The 20,715-nt window shown below is 31.6% G+C and overlaps 1 protein-coding gene and 1 long non-coding RNA gene across 2 annotated transcripts in view; both read left to right on the plus strand.

Moving 5' to 3' along the window:
* Positions 1-20,715, plus strand: part of LOC142223325 (uncharacterized) — a 238,076-nt gene that overhangs the window by 143,344 nt on the left and 74,017 nt on the right. The window lies entirely within an intron of this gene.
* Caper (RNA-binding protein 39-like protein Caper) lies at positions 8,830-10,981 on the plus strand (the record flags this gene model as incomplete). Its single annotated transcript, XM_075295611.1, is given in 3 exon segments — positions 8,830-9,192; positions 9,247-9,796; positions 10,146-10,981. Coding segments are annotated over 3 exon segments (1,549 nt in total), but the record flags the coding sequence as incomplete, so codon positions are not given.

The raw sequence follows: 20,715 nt of genomic DNA on the forward strand, positions 1-20,715 counted from the left end.
TATATATTATATATATATATATATATATATATATATATATATATATATATATATATATATATATATATATATATATATATATATATATATATATATATATATATATATATATATATATATATATATATATATATATATATATATATATATATATATATATATATATATATATATATATATATATATATATATATATATATATATATATATATATATATATATATATATATATATATATATATATATATATATATATATATATATATATATATATATATATATATATATATATATATATATATATATATATATATATATATATATTATATATATAATATATATATATATATATATATTTATATATATATATATATATATATATATATATATATATATATATATATATATATATATATATATATATATATATATATATATATATATATATATATATATATATATATATATATATATATATATATATATATATATTATATATATATATATATATATATATATATATATATATATATATATATATATATATATATATATATATATATATATATATATATATATGTATATATATATATATATATATATATATATGTATATATATATATATATATATATTATATATATATATATATATATATATATATGTATATATATATATATATATATATATATATATGTATATATATATATATATATATATATATATATATATATATATATTATATATATATATATATATATATATATATATATATATATATATATATATATATATATATATATATATATATATATATATATATATATATATATATATATATATATATATATATATATATATATATATATATATATATATATATATATATATATATATATATATATATATATATATATATATATATATATATATATATATATATATATATATATATATATATATATATATATATATATATATATATATATATATATATATATATTGAGTGGTGTCTTGGTTCAGTCGATTTTACGCTTCTGATTGCTGATTTTATGTAATGAAGTTGATCTGTAGGATTTAGAGTAGAATCCTCCTTAAAAAATCACCGGGTAGTTGTATTTGTTCTCCAAAAAGAATTTCTGCAGGGCATGCTCCTATGTCCTCTTTAGTAATAGACCTGATACCTAGTAGAACTGTGTTGAGAGTGTTTGTCCACTGAATATCTTCCGCACATGTTAATGCTGATTTCAAAACTCTATGAAAACGTTCTACAAGTCCGTTTGATTGGGGGTGAAATGAGGTTGTAAAATTGTGTGCAATGCCACATTTAGCTATTTCTTTAAACATGTGAGATGTAAATTGACTTCCTCTATCAGTGGAATTTGGTATTCCGTATCGACATATCCAATTGTTGTAAAATGCGGTGAAGACAGTTTCAGCTCTTATATCGGGCAAAGGAATTGCTTCTGGCCAACGACTGAAACGACCCATGTATGTTAGCAGATATGTAAATCCTTCAGATGGAGGTAGTGGTCCCACGATATCCAAATGTACCACAACAAAACGAGATGTTGTCGGTGAAAACTTGCCAAAATCAGTTTTGTTGTGCTTGGTGATTTTGCAGCGTTGACATTCCAAACAACCTCGAGCCCATTCATTAATATCTTTATTCATAGAAGTCCAATAAAATTTCTTTGCGATCAGTTTACGTGGATGTGAAAGGCTATGTATATTGTAAAATGCTTGCTTTCGGAATTCGTTTGGAAGAATCGGAAGGGAAACACCTGTTGAGACGTCGCACCATATCTTAATGTCAGTGTTTGGAATATTTACCGCAATTATCGTCTTGCTCTTACATTTACACCCTTATTCCTGAAGTCGCCCTCGCTCTCATCGTCGCTGTTTGTCGTCTGTCGCTTTTAAGTCGTCTCGTCATTCATTTGGTATTCCTGCGAAGTGGCGACGGCGACGAAGACGATTACTTTTTGTACCAATTACAATACTCCGTAATAAGAGGCCGATATCACTAGAAAACAATCAGCTGATGTGCAAAAAAAGAATTTTAATTTTTTCGGTTTAAAATATTTTTATTTCTGACGCAATTCTAAGTCGGAAAATCAAGAAAAAATATTTAATTTGACGCGGAAAAAATGTGGATATATATTCGACGACAGTTAAAGCTTCCAAAACTACAAAGATGGCGACGACGCTGAGATCAATGGCACAAGGATCATCGTGAAAGAAAACAATCAGCTGATGTGCAAAACTGAATTTTAATTATTTGTGTTTAAAATGCTGTTTGTTTGTAATCCAATGTTGACGTGGAAAATCAAAATAAATGATAAATTTGACTCGGGAAATGATATAGATATCTACATTAGGACAATAACATCCGGCATATACAATTGGAACGACGTTGACATTATGTGTCCAAGGATCATTCAAAGTTCGACACAATTGTTACCTAAGTTTGGTGCTAAATAAAATACATTAGCCTTGAAGGATTTCTATTAAAAATAAATGGAATTGAAAATCAACACGTTTACTTTAATTGTACAGTGTTCTTTTTTATGATTTAAATGTGATGACCATAACTGCTATATATACTGATTTTTCCCATTTTTTGTAATTGTTGAAGATTAGTCACTTCACCTCTTACCAATTTCCATTTTTTACATTTATTTTTCAATTGTTCGATTAATAAAGTCAAAAAAACTTCTTCAGAAATTAAACACTAAACTCGTCGCTGATAAATTTAAAGGCGACAAAAAGCGACGACGTTGGCGACAAAAAGCGACACCAGGAATACCGATTTTCTTCGATAGCAGAATATATCGACGAACGGAATACCAATTAGTGGCGACTGACGAAAAGCGACAAAAAGCGACGGCGAGGGCGACTTCAGGAATAAGGGTGTTAATCTCTTTAAACTGTGGGTCTTCTTCTTGAGATTCCGACAGTCTTCTGTAGTCTAATGTTTGTTTTGTCTAGTGCGGGACTCCAAAGCATCTATTCTGGCAATCAGCTCGTCCATTTTGGTCGTTAAATTTCTGGATGTTGAAGTTTGTTGCAACTCTGAGACGAAACATGTCGTTGAAGTCGAGAGGGTTTCCATGATTCTATCTGCTCGTACGCCTAACTGGTCTATTTCCTGAGTATCACAGACCGCTAAAATACTTCGTATTTTCTCTGGCAAACGCTCTAAAAATAAAGTCCTTAATACCTCATCAGAACCTAATTCTATGCCGCTTAGTATGCGCTTGATTTGATTTTCTGCTGATTCGGCGAAGGAATCGGTTATGCGTTTCTTCATCGCATCATACTTATTCGTGATTGATGTGTCCAACAATAACAGGTTGGCTGATAAGTCCCGGGTCTGACACATAGATGGCGTCGCTAGTATTAAATGCATATTATTTTATATAGTACCAACCTTCAAATGATTCGTGTCAAAATTTGACGTCTGTAAGTCAATTAGTTTGTGAGATAGGGCGTCTTTTGTGACGCAACTTTTGTTATTGTGAAAAAAAAAATGGAAAAAAAGGAATTTCATGTTTTGATAAAATACTGTTTCCGAAGGGAAAAAATACGGTGGAAAAAAACTTGGCTTGATAATGAGTTTCCGGACTCTGCCCAGGGAAATAAACAATAATTGATTGGTATGCAAAATTCAAGCGTGGTGAAATAAGCACGGAGGACGGTGAACGCAGTGGACGCCCAAAAGAGGTGGTTACCGACGAAAACATCAAAAAAATCCACAAAATGATTTTGAATGACCGTAAAATGAAGTTGATCAAGATTGCAGACGCCTTAAAGATATGCAAAATGGGTGCCGCGCGAGCTCACATTTTACCAAAAACAACAACGTGTTGATGATTCTGAGCGGTGTTTGCAGCTGTTAACTCGTAATACACCCGAGTTTTTCCGTCGATATGTGATAATGGATGAAACATGGCTGCATCACTACACTCCTGAGTCCAATCGACAGTCGGCAGAGTGGACAGCGACCGGTGAACCGTCTCCGAAGCGTTGAAAGACTCAAAAGTCCGCTGGCAAAGTAATGGCCTCTGTTTTTTGGGATGCGCAATGAATATTTTTTATCGATTATCTTGAGAAGGGAAAAACCATCAACAGTGACTATTATATGGCGTTATTGGAGCGTTTGAAGGTCGAAATCGCGGCAAAACGGTCCCATATGAAGAAGAAAAAAGTATTGTTCCACAAAGACAACGCACCGTGCCAGAAGTCATTGAGAACGATGGCAAAAATTCATGAATTGGGCTTCGAATTGCTTCCCCACCCACCGTATTCTCCAGATCTGGTCCCAGCGACTTTTTCTTGTTCTCAGACCTCAAAAGGATGATCGCCGAAACTGAGGCCTATTTTGAGGCAAAACCGAAGGAGTACTACCAAAATGGTATCAACAAATTGGAAGGTCGTTATAATCGTTGTATCGCTCTTGAAGGGAACTATGTTGAATAATAAAAACGAATTTTGACAAAAAAATGTGTTTTTCTTTGTTAGACCGGGGACTTATCAGCCAACCTGTTAAGTGTTTCACCATAAAAAGTACGGAGGGACCCAAATTTGCGACGAGATATTCATATTTGGTAGAGTCTTGTGTAATTCCGTGAAGACGAAATGTAGCCTCAACTTGTAAGAACCATATGGCTGGTTCTTCTTTCCAAAATGCTGAAAGTTTCGCGATTCTTGCGGATTCAATGCCTACATTGTTTACAGGATGACTGCTGTTGTTTTTTGAAATGTTTTCTGTTGACATCTTCGAAATAATCTTATTTAGGGGTCACCAAATTGTAGGTAGCTTTTACAATTTAAATAAAAGAAATGTATTTCGAATTACTCTTAATTTCAAAACCGAAAACTGAAAATTTCATTTTAGAAAATGCCAAAACATATTTTTCACCAAAAATCCAAAGCATGCTAAGATTATGTAATATATTAAACTAACAAGTAAATAAAGTAGAAGTGTTGAGAAGGTAGTTCCCACAAGATCTGTTAAATAAGAAGATATCATTTTACGAGCAGAAGTTCTCGAAACCCTTCGACAAGATTGAAAGATTGAATACTACCGATATAGTTTTTAAACTTCTCTGGATTCCAGACAAACATGGAAAACTATACGTAATATTGGTAGTGGAAGGAAGGCAGATAATCGATTTCGATTTATTGATGTTGATGAACTAAACTCACTCTTCAAACTTAACTTTATTGATCAATGGGAAAAATGAAAAATTACATTGCTCCTCAGCTGCTGCAACCAGAATATACGGATTACCCAAAATCCGTAAACCAAACATGCCACTTAGACCTATCGTTTCCTCTATCAATGTTCCTTGCTACGGATTGTCAAAATACATTGGACAAATATTAAGAAGACTAGTATCGGAGAAATATAATATCAAGAATTCGTTACAACTGAAGAACAATCTACAGAACTTCATATTGGACAAGAACGAAATTTATCAATCAAAGACCAAAATAACGTATAGTGTACAGTACGTACCTGGACTAACCGACAAAAAACATCTGAAGGCAATAATACAAACTAAAAACATATGTTTTGCTTATAAGCACAACTTCACACTCAGTTGCATCTTCTCGAAAGTAAAAACCCCAATTGACAAACAACAACAAAGCAATGTTGTTTACGAAATTCCATGCAGATTCAACAATAATGAACCATGCGATATCTTATAGGAACAACAAAACGAAATTTACACACAAGAGTATTCATTTCTATTTTAATTTTATATTCAGATTGTCCGTTTAAAAAGCTTAATTCACCGAATACTTTCAATTAGCGAAAAAGGGAATCACAAGAATCTTTTCAATAAACTCATTCCCGAAGAAACTAATTGAAGAATTTATAAACGAAATAAAAGGAAAAATCAAATACAGCTCACAAGAACTTGACTTAATCAAAGACCAAAATAACGTAACAGCTGAAAAAGTTTTTTTTAGTGTGCGGTACGTACCTGCACTAGCCGACAAAAAACATCTGAAGCCAATAATACAAACTAAATACATATGTTTTTCACACTCAGTTGCATCTTCTCGAAAGTAAAAAAAAAACCTCAATTGACAAACAACGACAAAGCAATGTTTACGAAATTCCATTCAGAGGCAACAATAATGAACCATGCGATCTCTTATACATAGGAACTACAAAACGAAATTTACACACAAGAGTAACTGAACATCGAATGGACATAGAAAAGAAAAAGGAGAGTACAGCATTATCACAACATGTATTGCGCCATGAACGCACAGCTGATTTTGAAAACGTGCGCTTACTAGAGAGGAAAAATAAGGGCAGAAAGAGACTAACCTTAGAAAGTTTACGAAAAACAAAAGATTGACAGAACAATAAATGTTAAAGAGGACACTGACAATTTAAGCGTTAGTTACAGATTTGCAATATCTTAATTCACTGTGACGTAACGTTGGGATAAAAATTTAAAAAGGTTTTCTTCTTTACATCAATGAATTTAGGTCCAATTAACTAAATAAAACATGCATGCCCTGCAGAAATTCTTTTTGGAGAACAAATACAACTACCCGGTGATTTTTTAAGGAGGATTCTACTCTAAATCCTACAGATCAACTTCATTACATAAAATCAGCAATCAGAAGCGTAAAATCGACTGAACCAAGACACCACTCAATATATATATATATATATATATATATATATATATATATATATATATATATATATATATATATATATATATATATATATATATATATATATATATATATATATATATATATATATATATATATATATATATATATATATATATATATATATATATATATATATATATATATATATATATATATATAATATATATATATATATATATATATATATATATATATATATATATATATATATATATATATATATATATATATATATATATATATATATATATATATATATATATATATATATATATATATATATATATATATATATATATATATATATATATATTATATATATATATATATATATATATATATATATATATATATATATATATATATATATATATATATATATATATATATATATATATATATATATATATATATATATATATATATATATATATATATATATATATATATATATATATATATATTATATATATATATATATATATATATATATATATATATATATATATATATATTATATATATATATATATATATATATATATATATATATATATATATATATATATAATATATATATATATATATATATATATATATATATAATATATATATATATATATATATATATATATATATATATATATATATATATATATATATATATATATATATATATATATATATATATATATATATATATATATATATATATATATATATATATATATATATATATATATATATATATATATATATATATATATATATATATATATATATATATATATATATATATATATATATAATATATATATATATATATATATATATATATATATATATATATATATTATATATATATATATATATATATATATATATATATATATATATATATATATATATATATATATATATATATATATATATATATATATATATATATATATATATATATATATATATATATATATATATATATATATATATATATATATATATATATATATATATATATATATATATATATATATATATATATATATATATATATATATATATATATATATATATATATATATATATATATATATATATATATATATATATATATATATATATATATATATATATATATATATATATATATATATAATACCGTACCCTGATGAAATTCCGGGAAACTAAAGTCGCAGTAGTTGGCGATATAAAGGAGATGTTCCTTCAGATTAAAATTCCAAAGGAAGATGAACAATAACAGCGATTTTTATGGCGGAATGGCAATACTTCTCAGGACGTTGATATATATATATATGTTATGTAAAGGATTATGTTTGGTGCCACCTGCTCTCCAACTATAGCCCAGTTTGTGAAAATTTCCGAGAGCAAGGAATTGTTAATAGACACTATGTCGACGATTACGTTGACTCATTCAAAAATGAGAAAGAATGTGTGGAAGTTATTGGAGACGTTATTAGAATACACAAAAATGGAGGTTTTGATCTAAGAAAGATACTGTCGAACTCGCACAAGGTAATGCATTTATATGGTGATGGATAACTTATGGACAATATAAATGTCGTAAAAGAAGGATAACAGAATACTGTTGGTCAGTGAAGTCTTGACACATTTACATTCGTTTTGAAGCTTAATAAAGTTAAGCCAGAAATCTTAACCCTTAAAAAACGTCCTACGAAAAGAGAATTGCTGAGTCTTACGATGTCAATTTTTGACCCCTTTGGATTTCTAGCTGACTTCATGATAACGGCCAAACTTTTAATGCAAAGAATATGGAAGTTAAATGGAAAAATGGACGAGGATTCCTTTGTCTTAACGAAAATCTTTGGCCCAAACAGACTTTTAATGAAGATTTGAATGAAAATACTGAAGAGCTACGAACTAGTGACATACCTGTCACTGCATTAACATGGTTGACGGTCAATAACTTAAAACTAAAATTGTGTATTCCCATTGCTTTTGGATTTATTTTTAAAGCATTTATTTATTTATTGCTTATAAAAACGAATAGCAAAACCAAATCAATTTTATTGGTAAATTAATAATTATCTAATATGCGATAATCACAAAAGATTTATTTGTTACATTTTTTCTGAACAGAAGCCGATCCAGATCACATGATGATGATACCAAAAAATACCGTGAAAAAGGTAAATATAGAGATCGTTCAAAGGAAAGAGATAGAGAAAAGGACAGGGAACGTAACAGATCTTCTCGCGAAAGAGGCAGAGAACGCAATAGGAGCCGATCACCGCGGGAAGCTCGAGGAAAAAGTCGTTCACGTGAGAGAAGACGAACTCGATCCAAGGATAGAAGTAGTCGAACCCGTTCAGAAAGAAGAGTAAGCCGATCCCGGGACTATCGTCGCAGTCGCTCCAAAGATCGCCGACGCAGAGATCTCAGCCCCATTAGAGAACGTGGTCGAAGCCGGTCATATAGGCGTTCCCGATCAAGGGAAAGAAGGTATATTTACGGTTTATTATAAACTTTTCATTTTCATTTACGTTTATTGAACAGTCGACGACACAGTGGATCGCCAAGACCATACAGGAGAGGCCGCACACCACCAAATGGCTTGGGATCGGATCGGTCCCCGCAAACAGAACTCAGTCCCGAAGAACGTGATGCTCGCACAATATTTTGTATGCAATTGTCTCAGCGTGTTAGAGCACGTGATCTCGAAGAATTTTTTTCCAGCGTTGGAAAAGTACGAGATGTTCGACTCATAACTTGCAATAAGACAAAACGTTTTAAGGGCATCGCATATATTGAATTTAAAGATCCGGAGTCGGTTGCACTAGCTTTAGGCCTGTCAGGGCAAAGATTATTGGGAATTCCAATAGTTGTGCAACACACGCAAGCTGAAAAAAATCGCATAGCAAATGCAGTACCAACATTTACGCCAAAAAACCATACAGGACCAATGCGTTTGTATGTTGGGTCATTGCATTTCGACATAACGGAAGACATGCTCCGAGGCATATTTGAACCCTTTGGAAAAATTGATACAATACAGTTGATAATGGATACCGAAACAGGACGCTCCAAAGGATACGGCTTTATAACGGTACGTATTCTAAACATTGATACTGTAAATTATTAAAACTAGCTCCAAAAATGACAATTATGCAGCATTGACATTACCCATAAAAATCTGTTGATAAAAAGTAATGAACTGTTAGGAAAATTTTAAGCTGAATCTTCTAGATTCGATTTTGATCTTTTTGTGGTTAACAATGTTATTACATGATTATGAAAGAAATGCATCCATTTATCGATTTTATATCCGTATATTAAATTATGCTGACTTTGAAATAGATGATTAGTTAATACAATAATCGTGTAACTTTTTAGTAACTTAGTGTTCTATTTGTTGATTTAGTGCTCTAATAAAAAATGTATTTTATAATTTACAGTATCACAACGCAGAAGATGCTAAAAAGGCTTTAGAACAATTGAATGGTTTTGAATTGGCAGGTCGCCCAATGAAAGTAGGCAACGTAACCGAAAGATTGGACATGAACACATCATCCCTTGATACCGATGAAATGGATAGGAGTGGCATTGATCTAGGAGCAACTGGTCGACTACAACTAATGTTTAAATTAGCTGAAGGTGCAGGGCTTGCTGTTCCTCAGGCCGCCGCGAATGCACTACTTGCTACCGCCCCACAACCGGTACCCATTAACACTCAATCACAAAATCCTCCTATTGCGACGCAATGCTTCTTGTTATCAAATATGTTTGACCCACGTACAGAAACCAATCCTAATTGGGATTTAGAAATAAGAGATGATGTTATCGATGAATGTTCAAAACATGGTGGTGTATTACATATTTTTGTAGATAAAGTTACACCTACTGGAAACGTATATGTAAAATGCCCTAGTATAACAACTGCTGTATTAGCAGTAAACGCTTTACATGGGCGTTGGTTTGCAGGTCGTGTTATTGGTGCTTCTTATGTTCCGCTTCTAAATTATCATTCAATGTTTCCCGATGCTATAACAGCTGTTAATTTGCTTACTTCAAACAGGAAGTCAAACGACTAATTGACTAATACCAAAACATAACACGAATATCATAGTGCATCTCCGTTATGATCGTGGTTTATATCGTGAAAGCGATTATGATCATTTTATATTCCATTGGTAGACATGCACGCATTCCTTTCCTTTAGGTTAAGACTTTATATGTATCAATATTTGTAATATTCATTGGAAGGAATAAATAAATGTTATGTTAACTTCAACCTATGCAATTCATTTTTGAGCACTCTAAAACCAGCAAACTTACTTAAGACCTAATTCGTATACAGTTCTTTTCAAAACATTCGCAACTAACGCCACCATGAACTTAATCTGGGTAATTCTCCCTTAATTAGAATTTGTTTTTATTATTTATTCGTGTCTGTTCTGGTACACACGTGTATTGTTTCGTCAGGTGGACTACACTTTCCGTCACAGTCCTGGGGTGTTACTATGTAATTCGTTGCGATAATTAATTTTATTCGATAATTGTTTTCGATTCAAATTTTCTTTCGTACTATGTAATACTATCGAATGCACTAAAATGTGTAGCTAGTTTATAACGTAAAATGGCACCACTTACGAATAATAAAAAAGGTGTAATTTGTCAGCATTATCAGTGATTCTCAAAAATTGATAAACAAAAAAAAAATTAGTAAATACAATAAAATGGATAGTGTTGAGAATATTGGGAGATGGCATAAATATATCATCGCTTTCGGATAAAAGTTAATAAATATGTTTATTTAACCGCCTGAATGAGTGTGTTGTTAGTTTTATTAAAAATTTCAGATTATCGAAGGGAGCATTCAACTATGTAATGGACAAAATAAAGGATGTGCTTGCCCTGAAAATGCGTTCTACAGCGGTAAGCCCCGAAATAAAGTTATCTGCCACATTAAAATTCCTTGACCCAGAGAACTGGTTGGTTGCAATTCGATCATTACAATAAGGAGATAATGACACTAACTTATTGTTTGTTACAAGAACAATGTTTTGATAATTTCCCCCATTATATCCACACAACTGTAAAAAAGTTCACAAAATCAAATAGGAATTCCCATAACCTTCAATTTAGTTTTATGTTTCATAAAATTGTGGAGCTAACCACCAGCATAGTAAGACCCACAGCATGGGAATCAACAAATGGTTAGTATTTATAACCAAAAGTTGAATATACTAAAAGAATTTTAGTTCAGTCATGGGATGCACGTAAGGTAGTTGTTGCAACAAATAAATGGTAATATCAACATTGACAATTTAAATGGTATGACACTACAAAATTTACAAAACGAGAAACAACGTCATTAAATGTACTTATTTAATAAATTGAACAAAACCTTACGCATTAACAAGTGTAGACTAGAATTTGGCTTAAGGTAAGTATCGTACAAATTTAGTAAAAACAGTATTATAAAAGTTTCCATACAATTTGCAGGCTTCATACACCAACAAACACAAATACTTTTTACAGCAAGCGAGCTTTTCTATTGTATTGAGCACATAAAATTCTAGAACGAGTAAACGGCAGTTCTAAATCGATCTGTATTTATATTTAGAGGAGGAAATATCTGGTAAGTATATATTGAATTAGGTTTTGTAGTTTGACCACTAATAACCATCTGCCATTGATGTACAAAAATACCCCTATAAAAATAAACAAGCTTTATTTCATCCATCTGTAAATTGATCTCACATATAGGTTAAAAACCTTTGTTGTTAGCAGCCAATCTATTTTGTATTTATTTTCACAATTTATTAAATTTTGTAATAAGTAAATAAAATCTCAATATTATCTGCGCTTTTTATTTAATATTGGAATTTGGTAAGAATATCTAACAATTGGTTAGGGTAATAATAAGTAACATTGAAGGCGGTTACACCAACAAACCAAACAATTATTACGAGAGTGCGACAATCAATGCAAAATTAATCCAACATACTACCATGCATTTACAATTTCCAAATGTTAGTTGTGCTGACAAATATCATTGATATGTTTGTTGATAGAACCACCCGCTTTCGGTTGGCAAATAATTCGGTTGAGGCAACGAATTTGATTTCTGGGTGTATCAACACCGAATTGGCCAATATCGTGCGCTGGATTGGCGCACACGACCAGTGGGTGGGACGAGAGGGCAAGGAGTAAACGGACGAGAAGTTGTTGAGCTTTTTGTTTATTGTCAACCGTACACACACAGGTAGCTCGTTTTCCAATAAATTTTGGTCTGCGGTAGATAAGCTGGTTAGTGCATTATTTATGTCGAATTTCCCTGCCAATATTTTTTGAATTTGGAGGCGCTTCTGAGAATCCCCACTACGTCGAAAACAGACGTATACGATATCCAAAACTCCTCGGAAAAGCGCCGTCACTATTGAGAAGTTGTACCACGTCAAGTTACTACAAAAAAGTATCGCATGAGTGCAATTATTAGGTGCCCTTCTGGATACATTTAGAAGGACGCCAATAAGAGCCCCTTCAAACAATCAGACAAAGTGCATTTTAAGATAGTTGTAAAAGAATCATTGTGGTCAAGTAAACACGATTGTTTAGATGTTTATTAATTTTATTAAACATTTATAAATTCTCATAAATATAACAAATATAACATTTATACGATTATCACATCACATTTAACATATTTTTATGCATTAATAAAAGATTGATGTTGAGTTACAAGTTGCAAGTTACATGTTGTAGCGTCTATCAGCCAGTGCTTTTATTCCCAATGGAGGCAGAGTGTCTGGAAAAATATTTGAAAAACTATCATTTTATTCCATTTGGAAAGTCAAAAATTGTTCACCAATATACCTTTCACAATTTTAAGCGAAATAACTATGTTTTCAGCACTTCATTATCATTTTTATGTAAATAAATTATAAGAAGCTAGTTGTACTTGGTGTTTTACAAAACATGAAATGGCTCTTTTAACAATAGTGATGGCAAAATACTATCACAGTTGGCGATTGTTGCAGTGTCACTTACGAGTCTGTGGTTGCGATGAGGATGAAATGGAATGTTGAAATAGTTGACTTTTACTGTTTGTAACATTCTAAATTGATATCGTTATCGTACTAGAGATATACAGTAATCCCTCGATTTACGTCGTGATTGGTTCCGGAATTTGACGACGTTAATCGAAACGACGTAAACCGAATTAAAAATTGCTCATACTTATTCCTAAGTCCATTTATGTATGTATGTGTGTGTACATAATAAAAAATCTTCAAAAATAAAGGCAATTCAGTAAGAATTTCAGAAAAAAAATGTTTCGATGTCATCATCGTTGACACTTATTGTACTTATGGAAGGCGTTTTTTATAATGTGGGCAAAAAAGTCGACGACGTAAATCGAATGGCGTCGTAAATCGAAGTTTGAAGGAACAAAAAATTTGACGACGTAAATCGAAACAACGTAAACCGAGACGACGTAAATCGAGGGATTACTGTATTCATGTTATCGATCGATTATCATTTATCTTATGCTTATGTTATTTTAGTCTTTGTTATCTCATCCTTTTTCCGGTTTAAGTAATTGATCAAATAAGTCCTCTTTGTCAATAACGATTTTTTGTTTATTAATCCGTACTTTAACACAAATTCCACGGCGTTTTTATACAGGTTATGGGCCCAGAAAGACGGTATTACTAAACATCTGCAGTTTTTGAAAATGGCAACTGATTTTAAATTAGTGGTGGCTAAACTGAATGCCAATAATTTTTTCACTTGGAAAATTGAAATGATGCTTATTGGAATGCAGAACTGCAATAGAAATGTGGAGCAGCCTTCAAAATTACCACGAAAGAAAATCTTTGAGCTATAAAGTCAGCGTTATAAGGAGTACATGTACACGGACGAAAAAGACTGTTTTTCATATGTTTGGGTGTAAAAATTATATGTTTGGAACTCAAATTTTTAAACACAATATTTTTAAGTGCAAGCATATAATGTTCATAAACTAGCATTACATGTTTGGGACATATATGTTAATATGTTAGAACATATTATGTTTGGGACATAAAATGTTTGTAAATATAATATGCTTGGATGCAACCATATATTAATTTAGAAATAGACTATAAACATATATGTGTTTAGAGAGTGAGACATAAAGTTAAATAATGAATGTAACCAATTATTATTCAACCGTCGAACGGAACGGACGTGTTTTTTAATAGCGGATAAACTCATCGTAATAGGTACCTACTAAGAATTTCAAGTGTGGTGGGATATTAAGCCACCATGCAGCGAAATGCAAAGTCATCCACTGGGTTGCTAACTTCAGGGCCCAGTGGACGGGTATCGACTGGAGTTATAAATTTGGGTAATGACCAAGAGTTAGGCCTAATTAGTCGACCTGTGGATGGGTCGACAGGTGGCGACACTTTGACAAGTCGTACTTTTTCTAAGGTAACGACATCAAAAGGAGGTAATCCCTCACGAAAGAGATTCAAGGAACGCAGAAATGCTTTGTTTATCCTAAAGAAGTTAGGATCAGTCGACCCAAGCACGCTGTCGGCTAAACAAAGCGATTCCTTAAAATGGGCTCAAGGAATTCTTGAGGCTGGAAAAGGGAACGAGTTGCTAAAGACAGCCTTGTGATGGCTATCATCAATAAAGGAGCATTGGACGTACCGGCTAGACCTAGAGCACATGCGTGGATACCTACAAACCCTTCTGACCCTGAATCTATTTTAAATAGACTGAAACGATGCAATCCAGATCTTCCAACAGCTGATTGGAAGGTTGGCCGTTTGAATGAAGTGGATGGACCAAGACGGCATGCAGTGTTTATATTGAACGCTCAGTCTTTGCCACATCTAGCAAAGTCCCAGGGCCGTGTATGTTATGGCTTTCATCCAAATGAAGGTATATAAAAACGATCAGCTAAAGGATTCAGAAATGGACAAGCCTCTGTCTGAATCAGAAGTAAGCGGATCCTCTTGCGAAGTCGAGGGAGATACCAAAGTTGAAGACATGGATAGACACCGTATGCGAGAGGAGGTTTCTATTGCCTCAGAACTCACCAAAGTTGAACCTATGATTATTGCGAGAGTCACCGAGATCCGATGTGAAGAGGACATTCTTGATGACTCGATTGAAGCGGCTGTTGTGACGGTTGTTGAAAATCTCGATGGTCCTACGGATCCTCCAGATAAATCTTCATCATTGTAAGGCTGCATGTGCTGTCTTAAAAGTTCTCCTGATGAAAGGGGATATAGATATAGTTCTTATTCAAGAACCATATGTTTATAGAAACAAAATACGTGAATTAAGTACTCCGGGGTTCAAACTATTGCAGTATACTGGTAATGATGTAAATCGAGCCTGTATAATTGCTAAAAACGAGCTTAACTTGTTTCTGCTTCCTTCAATGTGCAATGCAGACACTGTCGTTGCCAATTTAGAAATAGCCAAATGCAAATATTGGGTATCTTCGGTCTATATGGGACATGACAGGGAGATGCCTCCATGTGCCGTTAAGACCTTAGTTGAGGAGTCACTGAAAACAAAGACGAAACTCATTATGGGATGCGATGCGAATGCGCATCATACTATATGGGGAAGTAGTGATACTAATGCAAGGGGAGAGTCGCTAATAGAGTTTATTTTGCGTACTAATCTGGTAGTTTGCAACAAGGGAGATGCCCCAACCTTTGTCACTAAAAACAGGCAAGAGGTTTTGGACATCACCTTGGCCTCGCAAGAACTGAATGAAATGATATCTGAGTGTTATGTTTTAAGTGAACACAGCTTCTCAGATCATCGCTACATCAGTTTCAAATTTGATGTTCATACCACCAAGACCACATTTCCGCCAAATGTTAGGAAAGCTGACTGGAATAGGTAAAGGGAATCGTTCAATATGATGATACCGGAAATACCAGAGACAAATATGAGCACTGTGCAAGTTATCGAACACGCAGTGGAGAGGATTACTAAGGCCTTCAACATTTCACTGAAAGCTGCATGCCCTAAAGGGAAGCCAAGGGGGAAAAATCGGCCGCCATGGTGGACTACGGAGTTAAGTAATATGAGGAAATCCTACAGCAAGCTCTTTAACAAAGCAAAGTCCACAAGAGCTCCGGAGGATTGGGACACTTACAAGATGAATCTGAGAGCATATAAACGAGAACTGAGAAGGTCTCAACAAAACTCTTGGGATGATTACTGTATCAGTATTGAGAATACGTCAAAGGCTTGATGGAATTACTCCGGCGGAGTTACAGGCAGTGGCTGAAAGAAATATCCCCTGGTTGACGGTGATATATAAACGATGTGTAAACTTAGCATATATTCCAGAAAAGTGGAGAGAATCAAAAGTCGTTTTCATACCTAAAGCGGGAAAAGCCTCTCACTCGAATGCGAAGGATTTCCGACCAATCAGCTTATCATCATTCCTACTTAAGACTCTGGAGAGGATGATATTTATCTTAGAACTAGCTTCGATTCAAGTTTGCTCTCGAAACGACAACATGCAAATTATAACATTCGGTCGTTTTTAGTTTAAAAAAATATAATTTTATTTATTATTCATTTTTCAACTTATGTTTTACAATGCTGGACTTAAACTGAATGCTTAATATCTACCACCATTACTTTTCATTTCTGTTTCAATATTATCGTAGACGCAACGTTAGCTAAATTATGTTCCCATGCCGTTGCAATATATATAGAATATCGGTTTACAATTTGGGTGACCGTTGATTCAGCATTTAATAACAGCGCGTGTATGAATCAAACAAAAAAAATATTATAGGTATGGGGTAACATACCTTAACTCATACCTTAACTTCAAACATACAAAAAAATATTACAGGTATGGGATAGCATACCTTAACTCCTCCCCCTGTAAAATCAATCGTCCCGATTGTTAGAAAGTTGGGAGTTCGTTTGAGCTACAAAATCTTTGAGAAGTTTTTTTCACTAGTAGAAGTTTTTGATTTGATTTCTTCGTTAACTACTTTTACAATATTAACGTCTGAGTCAGATTTACTTTTGTACTTGTAAATAAATAAGCAAATTAAAAATATTAATAGGATAAATAATCCGATATTAGTAGAAAGCATTACGTTTCCTTTGGTAGATATTAAATTTATTTTATCAATATTATTAGCTTGTAAACTTTTCATCAATTCTAAAGATAACACTTCTTCGACTAGTGATTTATTGGAAGACATTTGTAAAAGGGGTGGAAGGGGTTTGAAATTTCTTTTGAAACGAATGTCTATCTTTATTGATTCATTATGGAATTGTATTAAATATGTTCCCGATAGTTTATAACTTTTGTCTTCGGATATTTCAATGACTCCGTCAAATTTATTCAAGAAAATAGTTCCCGGATATAATTCTTCTGTTTTAGGAACGTTATTATTAATAAAAGTACAATTATTAATAAAAGTACAATTATGAGCTTTGTTTCTGAAAAGTGATGGTACACAATTATTTTCGCTTGTATCTATGAGATTATCATTACTGCAAATACATAATTTATTGATCTCAGTACAATTAGTTTTGATTTCAAATATTTTGTTCTTACATTTAATTACAATATATGTATTAATTTTTATGATTGTATTATTTTGTTTAACAGGCTTAATTAGTATTTTCTCACAATTTGTGTGGTCTATTGATGGCAAGTTAATTATATAGATTAGTGATGAGTGATCAGAAGCGATTTTAATCGTTGCGAATCCTAATGCTTCCTCTAAATTATTATATGGAAATTCTTCTACATCCAAAAAATCTTTTATTTCATTAATTTCCTTTTCAGACAGTATAAACGAATTTACTATCCCTACCTTAGCCCATTGCAGAGCATATTCTATATTTGTTAGTTCGGTTTTTAAAATGTTTATTTTTGATCTTATAGAATCCTCTATAGTTCTTTGAATTTCTCCTAAGGATTGGAACGTCTTTAAAATATTGTTCGTAGTATTAGTCAGTAGGTTTATTCTTTCTATTATATCCTTATTTATTATCCTCTGTCTTGCGTTATTTCCCAATAGTCCGTTTATCTTTTGTACTACAATATTATGATCGTCATAGTCTGGTGAACCAGCAATCCATTTCCAGGCTGATCCCAGTATATTAATTGAACGTTTGGTCCTTGGTTTAATTTTTCTTAACTGCTCATTCAACTGGTCAATGTCGTGTAGTAAAAATGGTAGTATGGAACTGTTTCGTAAAATTTTCTCATGAATTTCATTTTTCAGGTTGTCAATGGTTCGTCCGTATTTGTCCAGTTCAATAATGTGAATTAGTTTAAAATTTCCGTTTTGAATTTTAGCTTGTCCTATATGGACTGTTACTAGTTGTGAAGTGGAGTAGTCTAGTATTTGCACTTCAGCTTTACAAATTGTGAAAAATATAAGCAGTAGTATCATAGAAGCCATGTTCTGAAAAAAATTATTTTAAATATTTGATTATGTTTTAATATTGTCTTTATGAATTATTCTGTCACGAAATTTAATATTTATCTTATTACCTAAATCTTCCTTAACTATTTGCTTTTTAAATCGTGGTAATAACTTATTCCTTTGTCCTATGATTTTCTCGTAAACCGTGTCACCTGGTTGATAAGTTTTTATTCGATTATCATTGTTCCGTAACAACATTTTTTCTTGAGCTTTTTTTAGAATTTCTACTAAGTTGTGTTCTATCTTATTAAACAGTATATCTGTGGGTTTACTTTGTGTGACCGAATGGATGGTTTTATTGTATTGTTGAGCCGCTCTATAGAATGTTTCTTTATCTCCCAATAAGTGAAATTCGTCCTTGATACATCTAGCTATTTCTATTAAGGTAGAATGGACTCTTTCTACTTGTCCATTGGTTGTATTTTGGCGAGGTGTGCAATAATATAGTTCAATACCTAATCTGTGCAATAAAGATTTAAACTGCGGACTACAAAAGCCTGGTTCGTTGTCGAGTGTTATTTTTTTAGCATTTGGAAAGCCCTGTAGTAATTCTAAAAGTTTTTCTCCTAGGTTAGTCTTATCTTCAATATCCTTAATTATTAAAAATTTCGAATACGAATCAATACAAGTTAGAAATTTTAATCCTTCTGCATAAAAAATGTCAACATTAAGGTACTCCCCCTCCTTGTTAGGAATTGGAGCCTCTCCAATTGGAACTTTTTGTGGATGTCTATTATATTTATTTTTATTACATATAGAACAATGCCTGATATATTCCTTAAAGTGGTCTGCCATTTTTGGCCAATAGTACTGTTTATATACTTGTTTATGGGTTTCTTTACAACTTCGATGAGCTCGCGAATGTGTTTCCTTTATTATACTTTGTTGGTCGTCTTCATTTATTACATCAATAGGAAATATGCGGGTAAATACAAACTTATTTGAAAATACGCCTTTTACAGTTTCTTTAAAATCATATAAATCTTCCGGTATACAGTGTATCGCTGTCACTAAATTTGGATTGATATATTGCAAAAGAATGGATTTTAGATTTTCCCTAGTATCGTATTCAATAATATGACGAGTCCTTCCGAGTCCTACTATCATTTGATGTAATGAAAAATTTGACTTGCTTAGCAAGATTTGTTGCTTAAATTCATTTAAAGGTTTTGATGTTTCGGGAATGTTAAAATTATCACTACTTTCTGTAGAATGTTGGGTGTCCTGCAAAGAGTCTTCGTCCGAAATATTATTTAAATATTGTCGCGAAAGAGCGTCGGCTACAACGTTAGTAACACCTGGTTTGTAAATCATTTTTGGCGAAAATTCCTCAATAAAGGAACGCCATCTTTTTATTTTTGTATTGGGATTTCGAGTAGACACGGCAAAAGTTAATGGTTGGTGATCTGTATGAATTTCTATATTTGAACTACCATACACCCAGATAAAAGTGCCTTCGAAACTAAAGGAAAAATTTTTCATCAATATAGTTTATCCATTTTATTTCCATTAAGGTAAATTTTTGTGAGAAATAATA

This window comes from Haematobia irritans, chromosome 2 (genome assembly GCF_050003625.1).
Source record: "Haematobia irritans isolate KBUSLIRL chromosome 2, ASM5000362v1, whole genome shotgun sequence".
Lineage (NCBI taxonomy): Eukaryota > Metazoa > Arthropoda > Insecta > Diptera > Muscidae > Haematobia > Haematobia irritans.